Here is a 19216-nt window from a genome sequence, read left to right on the forward strand (position 1 = left end):
GGAATGTAATTTATGAAAATTATCTTAAAAATTAAAATCACACTAAACTTAGAAATAAACAAATAATTTACCACAATAAATTTAGCACCCGTCATAGTGAATTTTTCCTTTTCTTGTTTACTTTTTTGTTTTTTGTTTTTACTTTTATATTTAAATTATAGGATAACAATTCTTATCCATGAATCTGCGTAGTGTTCCGTTACAGTAGAGGAAGGGGCCCACCGTAGTGTTGTCACTGATCATTGGGCCATATAAAGTAGGGTCCACCAAGCCTATTACAAAAGCCCAACATCGAAATGGACCCAACCCCATATCCACCACACGCCTATCTCATGTTTCCCCCTGTAAGTGATTACAGATTACACACAGACACAGTGCTTCAATATTCCATTTCCATGGCGAAAGGTTAGCGATAGCGAAGCCTTAGCCAGCGTGTTCTCGTACCATCGAGAATGCTTCGAAGTCACATTCACATTTTCTCTTCCTTCACGACCTCACTCCACTCTAAGCCTCTTCATTCCTCACATGTTCCTCTCTTTTGTTCTTCTTCCACTCCTACACGGCGTCGTTTGGTAAGGACCACCACTCCGCGTGAAACCAATCTCAAGCGCCTCACTTCGCGTATCGTTCATCTCACTCGCCGAAAACAGCTTCGCCAGGTAAGCCAAAAATTAAATGAAAATTAATAATAAAAAGGGAATGTTTGGATGTATGAAAAGATAAATGTGGAATAATTCTGAATTTGATGTTTTTGAAAATTTTGTTGGGTACAGATTTTGGATGAGATTGAGGTTGCGAAGAAGGATTTGGGGAAGCTGAACACGATAGTGATGAACGCGGTGATGGAGGCTTGTGTTCGTTGCCGTGACATTGATTCGGCGCTTAGGATATTCGAGGAGATGAGAAACCCTGATGGTTGTGGCGTCGATACTGTCACCTATGCCACGCTTGTGAAGGTATTCATGGTTTCCGCATGTCCTGTTTTAAAGATTTTCCATAATTTCCATTGTTTTTTTAATTAAGTATTATGGTTGTTTAACTGCTGAAGTAACTGAGAGTGTGTTTGATAAGTGATTTCAGTTAGTTTATACTTAATTTGACTAACTAATAAGTTAAAGAAGTGTTTCGTAAGTAAGTTTATTCTATTAGTTAGTAATATTTTTTTGGAGGCCACTTGAAGAAGGATTTGAACTTATAGATTTTATAACTTTTTCAAAAAATTTATCTCCAATTTTTTAATAAAATTTCTCATTTACCATCTTCTTTAGTATTACACTATTTATTATTTTTTTTAATTTTAATTAAACATTACCTATAGTAGTCGAACACAACTTGAACATGATTGCCTCTGGTGGAGGATATGTGTAATTTATATTGGAATCAAGTGTGAATTGAGTCTAAGAGGAAATAGGATATGGGCAAGTTAATGGATCCATATATCCATTGCTTCAAGGTTTTGGGGTTGTAATGTGTTGTCCAACTAATTGTGAGATTCCTTACTCCCTTATCCAAAAGTCATATCAGAGCTAGGTCAATCCAGGTAATCGACTCAGACGAGTAGATGAGCTGCGGTAAAGAGAGGTGATAGTGTGTCTCCCATGGTCAATGTGAGAGTACATTGTAGAAAAAATGGTGACACTAGATGAGCCCTAGCAAAGAGCTTGTGACACCCACATGCAGAGGGTGTGAAGCTCAAAAAGTGTCATTGAATGGACGACAGCCCACGTGAAAGAGATCAAGGGTTGATCTGGTGTAAACCATGATGGATACTCGTGATGGAGAAAACTTCCATTGTAGAGGGAGCCAATATGAAATAGATAAGTTCACACTTGAAGGAGAGTGTTGGAATCAAGTGTAAATTGAGTCTCATATGGAATGAGATATGGGCAAGTTAGGAGTTTATAAGGAGATGCACCCATTGCCTTAAGGTTTTGGAGTTATATTATGGTGTCCTATTCATTGTGAGGCTCCCTGTTGAAAACTCTCCTATGCAACAGTTTAGACAAAAAATAAAAACATTTGATCTTTAGACAAAAGCAGTAAGTGTTCAAACTTAATTAAAAACCTAAAACTATAGTGACCCAAATATATATTTTTATCTTCATGGCAAATAAATTGTACAAATGTCTTTTTTATGTCATTTTACATTTATTAGCTAGTTCAATTGTTATTTTCTAACACTTTTAATTTAATAAGCTATCTTAACAACTTTTCACTAAAAATTAGCTTTTCAGCTATTTTTGCAAAATATAGTCTGAATGATACCATGTTAACTAAGGTATGTTTGGATGAAGTGAAGGTAACTCAACATTTTCATTTCAAGAAAAATCTTTCATTTTTATTGTATATATTCTCATACTTGAGGATATTTTAAAATAAAAGTATCCTCCCGTTTTTCCTTATTAAGGTTTACAATCATTTTATGACATTCATTTACAAAATGAAAAAGTAAGGTAAGTGCTGCCCCTTTCCTTTTCCTCTAAACTTCTCAATCCAAACGTACCTTAACATATTGTATTTGGATTTTATAATCTTTTTTATGTTTGGTTTTATATCTTGGAAGGAATATGAGGGGAGAAGAGGGGGCCAAAATACCCCCTCAATCAATTTTAGCTCCCCTTTGGGAAGATTTGGAGGGTAGATAAATTGTTTAACTAATTCGACAAAATTATCCTTAATTTAATATGTATATTAGTAAACTCATTTATTTCATCTCTCCTCCCCACCCCTTGTGAACCAAACAAGGTATCTCTTCCTTCCATTAAAATCCCTCCTGTTCCCTCCATTAAATTCCATCCCCTCTCTTCCCTTCATTTGAACCAAACTGTGTAATAGTCTCACAAACAGTTTCGCTTTTATTATCTGATGATTCAATGCTATATGCTCTTTAATTATCTGTTCTTTCTGAGCTTGATTGGAATTTTACTTGACATATTATATAAGGGGTTAGGTGAGGCAGGAAGGGTCAATGAAGCTTTTGAATTGCTTGAATCTGTGGAAAATGGTACTGCAACGGGAAGTCCAAAGTTGTCTGCTCCATTGATCTTTGGTCTGCTAAATGCCTTAATCGAAGCAGGTGAGTCAGACAGTCAGGTTTTGCATGTAATTCAGTAATTCAACTGACCAACCATGGATAAATTTAGCATATGGATAATTTTTCATTTTTTAAGGTGCTAGTTGTTGTTCTGGTTTGATTCTATCGAGACATTTTATAGCTTCATGTTGACCAGTGATGTTTTACTTGCAATGCTATATATAGTGCAGGAAACTTGCGTCGTGCAGCTGGCCTCCTTGCTCGATATGGTTTTGTGCTCCGCGAAGGTGGCAATTTTTCAGTTTCAGTATACAACATACTAATGAAGGTTTTGCTCTGATCCATGATCTTGTAAGGAAAAAAGCTTCACTGTAAATGGCATGTTGAAGTAGTAGGGATTGCCCATATTAGTCATAGTGGAATTTAATCTTGATGCTTTTTTTTATTTTATTTTTTCCAACATTTAGGGATACATAAACTCAGGCTATCCACTCACTGCAATAGACATGCTCAATGAAATTTTACGTCAAGGCATAATGCCTGACAGGCTCACGTATAACACACTAATTTTAGCATGTGTCCAGAGTGAAAAGTTGGATACTGCAATGCAATTTTTTGAGGAAATGAAGGTAATGCGGATGTATTTGAAATTTAAGTTCAATCTTTCTTTGGTGGGGAAATATGAAAATGTTTTGTAATTTCAATCCTTGATATTTACAGGACAAAGCACAGAAATTCATCTGTGATGATCTGTTTCCAGATATTGTTACATATACGACAATGCTTAAGGTCAGATTTCTCAAATTTGTTCGCTTGCAATTTTTTATAGTATAAAACTATGAATTGATCAGTTCAAATTCTGCTTTATGCTGAAGAAATTTGTGATGGGTAGTTTCCAGAGTTGTTTTCACCGTTTTCTGTTACTTCTAGTTGTTTTTATTTGATGGATATTTATGTTTATTTATGATTTAAATAGTCATTTAACCAATGTTCTTTTAACATTTGATTTAAAGAAAATTTATTTTGGTCTATTATACATGCTGGTTTGGGTGTTGGAGGGTTCTCTGGCATCTCTCTCTCTCTCTCCCTCCCTCAGTTTTTCTTTCTTTAATGCAGGGTTTTGGGCAAGCAAAGGATCTTGCTTCAGTTCTGAAGATAGTGCTGGAAATGAAATCTTGTCATGAATTATACATTGATAGAACTGCTTACACTGCAATAATTGACGCTTTACTAAATTGTGGCTCAGTTAAGGGTATGTTTTCATTTGACAATTGATACATAGTTTCTTTAGTTGCATAGAGATAGTTTGAGGAATAACAAAAATTTATTGTTTATGGTAGTTCCTTTTCTATTGACAAGTTGAATAAGATGTTGCTAAATGATGCTAATAATTGAAATTATGCCTGTGGAATTATTGAATTCAGGGGTAAAATATTATTCAATTGCTGTTGTTCTTCTAGGTTAACATTGTGAGAAAAAAAAATGTAATTGATGGTCATGTTTGCTGGAGTCATATTCCCTCACAAGGATAACTCAAACTTCTAGGCAACTGAATTGCTAAGCTATCTAAAAATTTAAGCTCTCTCCTTTGTGAGTATGTATCTGGACGAAGAAAGAATAGTGAAACAAAAAGAAGAAAGAAAAAAGCTGCAGTTTTTCTTCATTTTTGAAAGAGCGGTGATATTTGGTACCAATCTTTCATCACAAAAAGTCTGACCATTCACTCAGTAGAATGATAAAAGGCAGTTTACATTGTAACTGCTTAAAAACCTACCATTTCTCTTTCTTTTTTTCGTGTAAAATATTTGTACTATATAGGATTTTCCTATTTTAAATATGTCAGCTGATGGTGCTTGCTGACCGAATTTCAACTGCTAGACGCTTGTTTGTGCTGTACTGTCTGAGTAGATATTCTGCATTATTTTCCTCATAAAATAGTTATCCATTATTTGGAATTTTGTATGGGGTGAAATAGAGTAGAGAGAGAGAGTAAAAGGTGATAGGGTGGAAATATGACTTTTATTGTTTGGGTGGGGACAAAAATGTAGGAGAGAAATTTTTGGGCTATGTATCTCTCTTCACATGGAGAGATTTCTTCCATTTCTTTCCTTTTTGCATGGAGGCCTCAGCTGTGTACATTTTTATCCTCTATTTCTCCCATTCTTCTTTCTTCCCTACATAAGGGCAAGGATGTCTTTACACATTCTTTATTTCCTTCTACTAACTCTTTCCCTAAACCAAAGTAAGAGACAATTTTCCATTTCTTTCTTTTTTCATTTCTATCCATCTAAAAAGTACACCTTTTCAACTATATTTCTCTTATTTCTTTCCCCCATGATGTAGATACTCATTGTGCTTGTTGTTCATCCTTTTGTTTCATTTAGTAATTGATGAATTTGTGTTTTGTTCCTTTTCTAATTAAATCATCTTTGGGCATTTAGGTGCTCTCTGTATTTTTGGAGAAATGCTGAAGCAGGTTGGTCGGAATCCAGAGTTGAGGCCAAAACCTCACCTCTATCTTTCCATGATGCGTGCATTTGCTCTGCAAGGAGATTATGATTTAGTTAAAAATTTGCATAAACGGATTTGGCCTGATTCAGCAGGAACCATATTACTAGTTGCCCAAGAAGAAGCTGATCACCTTCTCATGGAAGCAGCACTGAATGCTGGCTGGGTACTATTTTTTCTTCTTCTGTTTTTCACAATTGGCCATTGATGTTAAGATGGGAAAGTTTTTGGTTTTCCCTTGTTGGTTGTGTTTTTAAAATGTATAAAGAAAGCACAGAGAGAGAGAGAACCTTTATTTTGCTTGATATATAATTGTCTAGCACCTTAGATTTATGTATTATTAATATCTAGAGAGGAAGCTGTGTTCAGCACTACAGCTTGTAGTACAAGTTTATAATGAGTAATAGAGTACAATTCGTAAGGCCATGTTAAGTAAACAGTGTCAGAAATAATGTATGGCGATGAGCCAAAATTCTGCTATAGATAACTGTGGGTGGCATGGCATGGAATGGTGGAAGCATGGTGGTAATATTATGAAACACAAAATATATAAAAAAAAAATGCTAAAAATAATCTGCTGAATATAAACAATGAAGCTAATAACTTACATCGAGGACAATAAATTATAGAAATATATTCTAGGAAGTAAAAATTCACCAAAAAATATTGCAATTTGGAGATTATAAAGCAGAGGCAAAGAATAAAAAAATCTACTATATGTATGAAAATGGTGGGTAAAAATTATAGTTTGAGCATTGTTATTATCTTAGTATTTGATTCTTTTAAAATATTTTCTTTTTTATTCTTTATCTCTTCCATTTTAATATGAATTTTTTTATTAAAATATTATAAATATAACTTAACTAATAAAATTTAGTTAAAACTAAAAGTGATTTATTATATTCTGCTGTTTAAAATGTCGAACAAAAATCAACGGGCTTTGCTTCAGTCTAGTAACATTAAAGATCAAATAAAGCCTCACTTTTGTAGGATAATCCTTAATAATCTATTATGCAATCTTGTGTGATGATAATCCATAATTCATATTATTGGTTTTCTTCTTTGTGAAATTAATTGTTATATGTATAATGCTTGTGCATTTGACTTCATGCAGTAGAAGTTGGTTACTATTACTAACTTGCTTTTTCTAAGGCAAGTTGGTTACTTACTTTAATCTTCACTTATCACTTTCTGTTTTTGTTTTAAGACAATTATTTCACTTAATTTCCTGTTGTTTCTATTTTTCAACATTTTCGTTGGCCTTGGGGATGTTAATAATTCTCAACTTTTTTATGTTTTTGGCATCTGTGTTTCTTTGCCAGGTTGATGTTGCTATTAAAACTCTTACTGAGATTGTTTCAAGATGGAAGGGCATATCCTGGACAAGTCGTGGGGGCATGGTGTGTAATGTAGCGGTCTATAAATTGTGGTTTTGATCAGATCCCATTATTAAATTTTAAAAGTGTTAACCTTGATTTGCATATCTATTATCTAGTGTATTCCCTATCATATTAATTTTTGGACAACTGCTCCTAGAACTGAAATTGTGGTGTCCTTTATTTAAGAATGCAAAGAAAGTTCCTTTTGCACAGCTGTAGCTCTTCGAAAGCTTTTGGTGTATCTTCATGTTTCTTTTATAAATATTACTATGGATCACATGTAGTTCAGCTGTCAAATTTTGTCAGGAAGTAAATTTTTCTTGAATATTTTTCTTTCCTAATATGTCAACGCTGTCAATAATTTGGATTTTTAACCAGATGCCCATGCTTTTGTAATTTAGGTTGCTTATCGTATTGAGGCCATGTTGGGATTCTCAAAGTCATTATTCAGTCCTCACTTACTGCCTCAGGTACTTACCATAAGTTTCATTGACATCCTTTGCACAAGGTGTCATTGATCTGATATTGATTAACAAATATGCTTCACTTGTTTGTACGGGCATATAAAGATGTGTGGTTAAAGGAACAGGTTTGCCTAAAAGCTTAAAATATTGCAGGCTTTCATGCATGTTTATCTTTATGTATATTCACAATTTCTCATGTTTGTCATGCCTTTGGTCTTCAAGTGACTTTTTGATTTTCATTGCATTGTATTTTAGATAGTTTATGCAAGAAGAGCTTGTATTTTGGCTAATTGTGGACCCTCTTTGGTTTAGGTTTCACCTTCTGAGCCAATTGAGAATTATATGATACCATTTGAAGCAACAAGGCCACTACTAGGTTCATTAAAGCTGGAAAAAGTGGTTATGCGTTTCTTTGGTGAAACGGTAGTTCCTATTGTAGATGAGTGGGGCAGTTGTACAGGGCTGTTGCACCGTGAAGACTGCAACCAGGTACCCATTATATGTTGGCTTGGGATCTCTGCTTTGTGAGATTACCATGTCACCAAATACTGTTATAATACATGCATGCAAAAGTCTACTAGTTTTAATTGATGAACTTATTCCTTAAGTCATTGATGTGGAGAGAAGCTAATAGGATTGTGTAAAAGCTGTCTACTTTCTATCTTGGGCCATTGAATGTACCCCTTGAATTATAACATATAACTAAATTATTATGTGTGTATATGAAAGGACACGGTAGTTTTCATTAGTTTCTTTAACAACGATTTGGGGTACTTCAACAATACTACTGAATTCTTTCCGCTAGTGAGAATTGGCAAGATTAGGTTGTATGTGTGAAATTTTAAACAGGAAACTTACACACAGTACAATGCCATAGCTTCTTGAGGTATAGTGTATAAACTAGTGTGGAATTTTAACATGTTGAGAACCAAGTGTATTATGCACATGGTTAATGTGTGGAGGGTGTCTCCTCTGAACTATATTATACAGCACAATGTCATAGTGCTGTGTTGAAGTGTTGCTGTATTATGCCATAGCATAGCATTTTCGTATGGCTCGAATAGTGGCTAAATAACAGTTGAAGAGCATCCAAATTGTGTTTGCACCTCCGCCCCTGTATTTGCTGGCCAAACTCTGATACTCGGCACATTTTTTGTGTATTTATGATTGATTATATATGGCCATAATAATTATTTTAATATGTTTATAAAATATATAATTATAATGTCATCCATTTCAACTATTGATTTAACCTGTTGCCCAAATTTACTCTTGACAACTTATTTTGATGATTTAACGTTCGGTGGTCTAGAAGATTGATGCACCTGCTCCCCGTTTGTGTGCTTGTGTTGTATATATGCACGTCTAAGTTGACATGAACACAACTTGAATCATAATTATTCATTTAATCGAAATTTACTTTCTGAATGGCTCTAACTATTTGATTGTGGGATGAATTTACAATGCAGTTGGATGCTTCACTTGCAACAATGATGAGAAGTCCACCTCCATGTGTTACGACATCAACACCTGTTGGTCGTGTAGTTGATTTAATTTTAGAGAAGCGATATACGATGGTTATTATTGTAAATTACAGAAACTCATATGCTACTACCTTACACAGATCTAGAGCAGTTGGAGTTTTTACATCAGAACAACTGAGTAGGCTTATCACACCTGTATCTGAAGTAACCGGGGAAGACCTTCCGGTATGCAAAAGATAGTATAACGTTTACTTTACCAAATCGTAAGTTTCAATATTTTAGTCATTGACCCTATAAAATCTCATTTTGATATTTAATTTTACAAAATGACATTAATTTTTGTCATTTATGTATAAAATCTCAATGAAAAATGAAATAGAAAAGGACTAAAATGAAAAAAGTCAATGGAAACAATTCGATTTTATTTTTATTTATTGAACGGAGAGATCCATGAATCAAGATCTTAATGCATATAGATACAAATGGTATAATAGGAGCAAGAATTTCTAGGAACATTTGGACCATTTCTTTTTTGAGTAGAATAGTCATTATCAAGTAGCGTTTCAAACAAGGGTTTTTTTTTTTTTTTTTTTTTTAAATTGAGGATTAAAATGAATTATATATGAAGTTAAAGTGATATGATCAACACTTATAATATTAAGATTAAATGGGTATTATTTATTTTTTAGTCAGATAAAAAATACTTTGGTGTCTTTCGTAGAGGAAAATGAGTTTTTATTAGCACACTGCATATAAATTGACACTGCAATGTTTTACTCTGCATGGCTGCATATAACCATGATAAGTGATTTTCTATATATAGATTTATGCTAAAATATAGCTAAACATCAAGTAAATTACAAATTAACTTGTTTTTAAATATAAGCTAGAAAACAAGTTGAAACAAGAAATCAACTTACTGTATTTAAATATAACAATTTTATTTTTGCGATTTCACGTTGCTAAATAAATATATATATTTTGTTACTATTTTATTAATATTGTTATTTGAATAATTTAGTGAGATTATTAGTATTGTTCATTTATTTAAGAAATAAAAAAAGTACTTTTTCGTTAATCATTCCACATTTAATTTAACTGTTAATTTATATTATTATTGTATTTTAATAGATATTATAAATACAAAGTAGATCTTGCACTTCTCCAACTTCTTTCTGATTAAAAAACTTAATTTCTTATAAGTTTTGTATATCAATAAATTAGCTCATTCAAATTTTTTTTTTACTCTCTTACTAAATAGTTTAAAATAATTTTACAGTCTTACTAAAATATTTTTAAAAGGATGAAAAATCATACTTCAATAAGATTTCCCCCAAAAACGTGTTTATTTTATTTTTTAATAAGATTAATACAAGTATAAAAAATAATACAGTTTTTGAACGTGTACTTTGGTTTCGACAAAATGTCTACGTTATTTTGTGTATAGAGATCTATGCTAAAATTTGGCTAAACGTTAAGTAAATTATAAATTAACTTGTTAGAAAATAAGTTGAAACAAGAAATCAGGGTACTGTATATAAATATAATACAAAATTTTATTTTTGTGATTTCACATATTTCATGTTACAAAATGAAAATTAAATTTTGTTGCTATTTACTAAATTTAAGCTCTGTATATTACTATTTTGATTATTTAAATATTTTAATGATATTTTTATTATTTTTCATTTATATAAGAAGCAATAAAACAGTTTTTTACTTATCATTCAACTTTTAATTTAACTATTATTTTTTTTTATTATAAAAATATTTTATGAATGCAAAGTAAATTTTCTTTTTCCTTTGTTAATAAACCAGTTTATTCATAATTTTATTTTTATTTTTTATTATTTTACTAAATATTTAAAATAATTTCACGTTCATGAATTTTTTCAAAAGAAACGAAATTTATAATTTGATAAGATTTGTACAAATTAGAATATTTATTTTATTTTTCAATTAAATGATGTCCTAATAAACTTAAGATTAATAGGTGTAAAACACAATAAACGTCTTCATTTATTTCTATATAAAAATCTGTGATAAAATTTGACTAAAAATCAAGTATATTATAAATTAACTTACTTTTGTTTATAAGCGGGAAAAAAATTGAAACAACAAATCAATATATCCTACATGAATATAACATAAAATTTTATTTTTATGATTTTAAAGATTACATGTTACAAAATAAAAATTATATTTTGTAACTATTTTATTAAATTTAAACAAATTAAATATTATTATTTTTGTTATGAAAATATAACATATAAGTTTCAATTAAATGCTAGACTTCTTAATAAAAATAAAATTAACACAAGTGTGAAAGAACAGTACAATTTGAAACGTAAACTTTGGATTTTAGACAAAATGTTTAGGTTATTTTTTATTTAAAAATCTATGCTAAACATTCACTAATATAAATTAACTTGTTTTTATTTATAAGAAAAAAAAAAGTTGAAACAAGAAATCAACCGTACATAAATATAACATAAAATTTTATTTTTGTGATTTAAATGATTTCATATTACAAATTAAAGTTTGATGAGTTATAGCCGTAAGAACAAAAAGCAGAGTTTCTACCATTCATAAATTAACTGTACATAAATAGAAATTTTATTTTTGTGATTTCATAATTTCATATTACATGTTATAGTACCAATAAGATCAAAGAGCAGAGTTTCACTAGCTTGAGAACATAGTGGAACAATAGTTTAAGCTTTTTATGTTGCTTTGTAAGTGTTCAATTTCACTCTTGAATGTAGTTGTCAGGTTGTGTTGAAATGGAGGTGCAGAAGAACCTATGAATTCAACTTCAATTTTCCTAAAGCTTTGTTTGGCAATTAAGAGAAAGGGAAGTAAAGAGAAGCTTTATGTGATAATAACTCTTTTTTGAGAGTTTTTAAATGTTAATCTTTTTTTATAAACCCTCCAAAGTTTGAAGGAAGAGAAATCTAGGCATGCACCAGAGTAACTTCTTTACCCCTTTGTTCTGATTTTGGTTACTTTTTCTTCTATTGTTGTTTCCTTTAAATCCATAATATGTGTCAACAAAGCAAATGAATCTCACATGAAATATATGTAACATACTTCATTTGGATGTGGTTTGATAATCAATAACAGTTTGAAATGCCCCAGCCAATGCCCTCACCTTGTTCTTCCTTGCCTCCAAAAGCTTGCTTGCAGTTTCCTCAATCACATCATTAGATACTTGAGACTCCTTCTTGCTCCCTTGTCTACTTGCTCCTAATTGTTGCCTTAATTGTGTTGGTTCCACCTTAGCCTCTTCAACACTTTCAACATCTTCCTTTTTTTCCTCTATTGCTTCCTCATTATTTTTGTTTTCACTTTTATGATCTTCTATTATAATCATTCCACCTTCACCTTCATCTTCATTTTCGTTTCCATTAACATTAATTTCTCCTTCAGTTGAAGAATGGACTTCTTGTTGATCACTCTCATTATTGTTGCCTTCATCTTGTTTTATATTCTCTTCTTCTAATTCATGTTGTTCCAAATCATTTTCTCTCACTTCTTGTGGCTCCTTTTCTGCTTCATCAGCTTCTGACACCGTTGAAATGACCCTTTCTTCATCATCAACTTGATCATGAGTTGGATGAAAGTTGTCAATCCCATGAACATGTCCAAGCTCATGTTCAGAATCAACATCAAGTAAAATATCAGTTACATGTTCAATCTCACGTATGTGCTCTTCATTCTCCACCTTTATTACTTCAAATTCTTGACTTGTAACTTCTTTAACTTGCTCACTTTCAACAGTTGAAGTTTCTATAGAAGTTCTCTTTGATGAGATAGCAGAAGCATTCTCATTATTATTAGCTACTTTCTTAGTGCTAGGGGTGCTTTTCTTTGTGCTCTTAGCAACTAGTGGCTTAGCTTTAACTTCACTTGGGGTATTTGAGGTCCTACCTGAAATGGGTTTGGAGGAGTATGTACTTCTATTAATTGGGCCAATGGATGATCCAAGTGATAAGGACCTCTCTCGTGGGCATTGTAGTCTTGAAGAAGAGGGCTGTGTTTGTTTGGTTAACTTTGAAGAGGGAAGTGGCTTGTCTAAAGAATTTCTTCTATTTGGAGAAGGCTTATTGGGAGTGTCACTCTTGGGGTGTTTGAGGGATGGGGATTCAAGGCGTGAGCTTAATGTGGGCTTTAGATAGTTGGGGGTGTTTTTCTCTATTGGGATTGAGTTTGCCTTCTTAGTTGAGTTATTTGTTGTTGTGGATGGTTTAGTGGTCCTTTTGGTGGTTGTAATGTGAGAATTTGATGATGGGGCCTTCTTCTCCTTCCCAATGGCAGTAGTTTCTTTAGCTTTTGTTGCCATATATAATTTATTTAGGTGTTTCTCAGCTTATAAATCCTTGAAAGAACCTGCACATTGTCAAAAATGAAAAAGTAAGCTAGTTAGTTGGCTAAATAATATCTTATTTTAGTCCTCATATAATCACTTATTTCCTATCTTTACAAGGTCAAAAGATTAAAGAGAACCACATTTTGTAATAACTGATTGATTAAAGTGATTAATACTTTTATTTCAAAGAAAATTATTGAAATAACACGTTTTACAGTGAAACTCATTTTACGAAAGAGAAATCATATCTCAATATTTAAAGACTTAAATTGTGCATTAGAGAATAAGATAACTTTAGTTGCATTATAAAGTTGCACTCTACTTTATCAAGTAAGTTCTTGTAACGAAATTGGGATGAATATATACAAAAAATGAAAAAGAAATTGTGATGAATTCGTTGAATTGTCTGTTTAAAGGAGAAGATATACCAACTCCCTAGTCATTTTTTTAACAAAATGGCTCCCTGAAAATAAGAAAGGACATTATGGGCATCTGATCCAATAATATGTAGCCCTCCTTTATTCTCAAATCATCCTTATTAATTATTCTTGACACATAGGATGACATCCAAATTGGTCATAAATTTATGTTTAAATGAGTTGTAAGGAAAAAAGAAGAAAAAGGTATATACCTAAATAAAGCTCAAAAACAGATAAAAAGAAGCAGCAATAGACACCTAAAGCACTAGTCAAATGATTATGATCATCACCTATAAAATCTTTTAAAACAAAAAAAACAGAGTTCCTTTGTTATGCAGAAGAAATAGAATAATAATAATAATAAAAAGCAACCAAAAGACAAATGACACAATGATATGTACTTGCACTCCTTTAAAGGTCCAGGAGAAAGCGATTCCTGAACTTGATACAAAGATAAGAATCACGTTTAGATAACGTACCAGTTCATGGAAGAGTGGATTTGTGGGCACAAAGGAAATGAAATTGCTTTGGAAGGAGATGAAGAAAAGAAAAGAAAAAACAGATAATAAGATTATAAAAAAAGCGCAAATTACGCACAACTCAAAGAAGCTGTATTTTGTTTTATATTTTTATCCAACACCGATACACAAGGGATGATCCACCTCAAGTTGACCTTTTCTTTTCCATTTCTACACATTAAAAATATTATAATTATATTCACAATTATTAACTTATTAGACAAACGCATGATATTAAATAAATTGTTTTTATTTATAATTTTATAATAAAATTTATAATATAATAAAAAATATTAAATAAAATTTAATTAGATTGATAGTGGACATAGACAATTTGTCCATTATCATATTGTTTGATTCAGTATGTGTTGGATGCATAGGTGGTAGCACCCATTCGTTTCCTTCTATTGCTCAGGTTTCGTTTTTAATCAACTAATAATAATCACGTTAAACGGTATTTTTGGTAAAATAAGTTTATTGTTATATAAATAATTTATAAAATTAAAATTGTTTGGTAGATTAACTGTAAAAATATTTTATTTATGTGATATATAATATTATATCAATGTAATATTTAAATTAATTATCATTATTTTTATTTATTTATGATCAGTTAATTAAATAATTATATAAAAAAATAAAATTTATCTTTATATATATATATTTGAATAGAAGAAACAAAGAAATACATAAAAAAAAGAAGAAAAAGAATAAAATTATTGACGATAAATTAATTAGAAACTCCTAAATAAGTTGTAAGTTACTTTTATTAAACATAACTTAAATTCTTAGACTATCTCTGAATTTTATTATTGTTAATTACTTTTACTTAAACTCTATTCTAAATTAAAGTTAAATTACCATCAAGCACATGATCAACTAACATAATATTGTTTTATTTAATTTGTGATCTCCAGATTAAATCTCATGAATATAATTATGTTAAATAATTTTAAGAAAAGTTTTATTGTTAATAATGGTCTTAGTCCTATCCAGATATAATTGTTTTTGATAAAAGATACATGTAGTGTTAAAAAAATGAAAATGAAAATTATTTATTTAATTAACTAGAATAGAAAGAACACTTAATAGTGTTAAACTTCACCTTACAAGTTAAAATTAATAATTTAAAAAAAAAAATACTAAACATGATTTTTTATGAAGAATATTATGAATGTATTTTATTATAATTTTTAGTTAGGTGAAAGTTGTTATTTCTTTCAATGAATTTTAAAATATGACAAAATGAGAAGAACATTGTTTTAGTATGGTATGACAAAGGAGAATAATTTTGACACCTTAAAGTTCAAATTTAAAAAAGATTCAACAAGATTCTGACATATATTTTACTTTTAATATTACATTAATTTAAGGTGACAAATTTATTTTTTCTTAAGCTATCACTTAGGTTATACTAAACTAGTATTTTTACAATTTAATATTATGATTTTATGTGTGGACTGATGATCAAGTCTCATGAAGAATATATATCAAAGTTCACATAGATATACATTAGGAGTAAAAATGTATTAAATTAATTTGCTATGATAATATTGCATTAATGATTCTATACAATAATATATACAGGATCTTTTGAATTAAAGTTATTAGTATTTATATAATCTCAATACAAATGTATGTATATAGTGCTTTTCTCTCTCACACTTCTTATTGTGTTGTGTTAGAATCAAATGACACATCCGATAACTTTTTATGTAAAAAAATTATCAATGTAATTGTTAATTATTGTAATATTATCATAAAGGTCAAGCATGAAAAATAATTTGTATACCATTTAAAAATGTATAAATATGTAATTTAATAATGACTATTTAGTTATATTTTAAATATATATAATTTTATAACTCTAGTTTACATTTGTTCTTCATATATGAAGTGGACCAAATCAACCTTATAGAATAAGTGATAGCTTATGTTGTTCTTTGTAAGAATAATGAGAAGAAGATTGCCATGTAACGAAATAATTTCTAATTTGATCAGAAATAGAATGATTAGCTTTATGTCATGATCCAAATGAGGTATGCAAGTGCTTAGTCATTTTCTATTCATTGTGGTGCTTCTTCTAACATCGAAATCGAATCAAATATAGAAACTTTCTAACTATACCATTGGTTTGCCAGAGACTAACACAAGCTTATTTCTAAAGCTTGCTTCACAGACTTGAATTACAAGCAGTTCATCAATTGAGATTTTGAATGATTTTAGATAGATTTATAAAAAGTCACGATTTTGCTTCTAATCCCTTAATTAATTATTTGTGCCAATCATTCAGATTATTGAAATCCATTCAATTCAAGCACTTAATCGTGACTTAGGTGGCCAAATGCATGTTTTTTAATAGGAAAAAAATTGTAAAAAGAAGAATTTTATGAACAAAAACCAGAGTTTATAAAGTCTAATGCAAAATCGATTTTTTTCTTGGAAATTATAGTTGTATTGTGACAACGTAAGCACTTAGGTTCTCCACTGATTCTTCAGATAAGCTTATGTATTAAACAAATTAGATTAAAATCATTTACTTATATAAGTCAGTTTTGGTAATTCAAAAAAGTTTTTTAAATTTAATGATCTGACTTATTTTATAACAACAACAATAATTATAATAATAATACCAAATAATTTTTTATTATAATGTCTCAAAACTATATTTATTAATTTATTCGATACTTTTTGGAAACTGGGGCTTTGAATTGAATTTCATGTCAAGAGTAAATTTTTTAAAAACAAAGACTTATGTCTAAATGGGTCGAATTCAAGTAGGAAAGAAAATATGTTAGCTTATTATTAAGCATTTATGGGTTAGTTTATATCAGAAAGTTAATCCAAAATTATTCATCAATTAGGTCAAGTCAATGTTTTATTAAATAATTATTTGGTTAAAAAAAGATAGGAAAACCTATTTTTAAGCTCAAAGGGTTAGCCTATCTATTTAAATAACAATATTATAGAGGTCTGTATTGTTGTGGGTAAATTTTTAGGGTGACGATTTGTGATTATATACCTATTATTTTATTTAATGATACTTAAGTTTGTTAAGTAAAGTTTAGGTTTGAGAACTTATTCTAAGGTCAATTTTTTTATTTTTCTAAAATATATTTATTACAGAAGTAGTTTTTTTATTCGATGGGTAGGATTAGAAAAGGATACAATAAATATAAATAATTCATTTACCTGCATAAAAATAAATAATTTAAAAATACCAAAAAATGTATATTGAGTTAGCTTAGGCCATTAATAGTAGCCTACATATTAATCTTTCTCAAAAATAAAATTATTTAACCATAGACTTAAGTGAACTGATCCGTGGATATCTGTTTTCATAGTAGCTATTAAGTTTAATTAATTTTTTATTCTTTTATTTTAACTAAATGTAATTTTTTTATTAATATTTTTTTAATATTTTAATTTTTAAAATTTTACAATCTAGTCTTTTTTTTTTTCTATGAAATAAGAATAGGCAGGCTATCCTCCGATTATTTTAGAAAACGAATCAGGAGACGCTAAGGATTAGATCGAATGGAAATAAGAATATGAGTATGCAAAGTAATCTGTCTTTTTTCTATTTTTTTTTTACTTAATGAAATACGGGGGATAAAATCCAGGTCTTATTATTCCTACCTGTTAATAACATTCATTCTCTTAAAACTTCCAAGGATGTTTCTAGATATTTTGTTTATACTTAATGTTTTCCGATTTTACTAAAAATCATATAAGAATTTGTTAGATATTTTAATAGAATTTTTCGTCAATGGTGTTAGCCCAGAATCCTTTTTTGACTTTGTACCAGCAATTTCACTATTATTATAGTATTCTTATTCTATATTAGAATAGTATTATTATAATTTTCATTTTATCGTTCGTTATTAATGTTAACGACGAGATCTATTATCATTTTTTTATGTCTTCGGAAGTTTAGAGTAGGTGAAAATTCTCCCAATTTATGACCTATTATAAGATCTGTTATATAAATAGGTAAATGTTCTTTTCCATTATGGATAGCAATGGTATGGCCAATCATTGTGGGTATAATGGTAGATGTTCTGTTTAAAAAAATTAATTTTAAAAAAAATTAAAAATTTTAAAATTATATTTCTTTCATTTTTAAAATATTTTTTTTAATTTATTTTACTTAAAATATTTTTATATGGATATAGATTTAAAATTTTATTCATTCTCAATTTATTTTATTCTAAATAAATTTGTTTGGATGATGTAATTAAATTTTATTTATTCAAAATTATTTATTTTAAAAAATATCTGTATAGAGTAAATATATTACTTACATTCTAAAAAAATTACCAATATTTGAAAAATTTATAAAAATGTGAAATTTAAAATTATTAATTTAACCAAATAATTTAATAAATTTACATGAATTCATAAAAAATTATTTATTAAACTCATAAATATTAATTTGACTAGTCAAACATATAACATATTTTTTTTATTATAATAAAATTATTTTAATCGTACATGTCAATAATAAAATTATTTTACTTGTAGATGTAGATCAATATTTTTTTACTGGAATGATTAAATTATTAATATATATTTGAAATAAATATTAATTTACAAATTTCAAAATTTCAATTAAACTTAACGTATTTTATAAGATGTTAAATTAAAACTTGAAAGAAGTTAAAATTTATGATTTTGTATTTTCTTAAAAATTGATGTGTGTTGAGATAATAATAATAATTAATAAATTCAATTCATGGAGATTTGATAAAAAAAAATTACCATTAAAAAATTATAAGTATAAAAAATAATGGGATAAGACTTAACTATAATGAAGTAGAAGTTAAAAAATTTAAAAGGAGTTAAATAGAGTTTTCATCAAGTTTTATAAATCAAGGTTAAATTTTTTTTATAATAGAATTTTAAATTAGAAATAAGTTAAGTTAAAATTCAAAAACTCATTTTTAACTTTTAAAGATATTGAAGCATAAAAAAAAAGAATAACACTAAAATTTATACTAATTCACTCTAAAACGTTAGAGTAGTATATAGTATTTAATTC

The 19216-nt window shown here is 29.1% G+C and overlaps 2 protein-coding genes across 2 annotated transcripts; one reads left to right on the plus strand and one right to left on the minus strand.

The window, feature by feature from the left end:
* Nucleotides 1-328: 328 nt before the first annotated feature.
* LOC113847739 (pentatricopeptide repeat-containing protein At5g10690) lies at nucleotides 329-11676 on the plus strand. The gene is made up of 13 exons (XM_027476996.1): nucleotides 329-659; nucleotides 774-956; nucleotides 2944-3076; nucleotides 3265-3362; nucleotides 3502-3663; nucleotides 3755-3823; nucleotides 4151-4286; nucleotides 5476-5708; nucleotides 6865-6942; nucleotides 7323-7391; nucleotides 7698-7874; nucleotides 8855-9094; nucleotides 11635-11676. Exons 1-13 carry the CDS (start codon nucleotides 453-455, stop codon nucleotides 11674-11676), a joined length of 1827 nt encoding a protein of 608 aa, XP_027332797.1. The 5' UTR covers nucleotides 329-452.
* Nucleotides 11677-11960: 284 nt separating this feature from the next.
* Nucleotides 11961-13211, minus strand: LOC113847749 (microtubule-associated protein RP/EB family member 1-like). Its single transcript, XM_027477012.1, has one exon. The coding sequence runs from the start codon at nucleotides 13209-13211 to the stop codon at nucleotides 11961-11963; it is 1251 nt and encodes a 416-aa protein (XP_027332813.1).
* Between the last annotated feature and the right edge of the window lie 6005 nt (nucleotides 13212-19216).

This window comes from Abrus precatorius, unplaced genomic scaffold (genome assembly GCF_003935025.1).
Source record: "Abrus precatorius isolate BTA unplaced genomic scaffold, Abrus_2018 Scaffold8, whole genome shotgun sequence".
Classification (NCBI taxonomy): Eukaryota; Viridiplantae; Streptophyta; class Magnoliopsida; order Fabales; family Fabaceae; genus Abrus; species Abrus precatorius.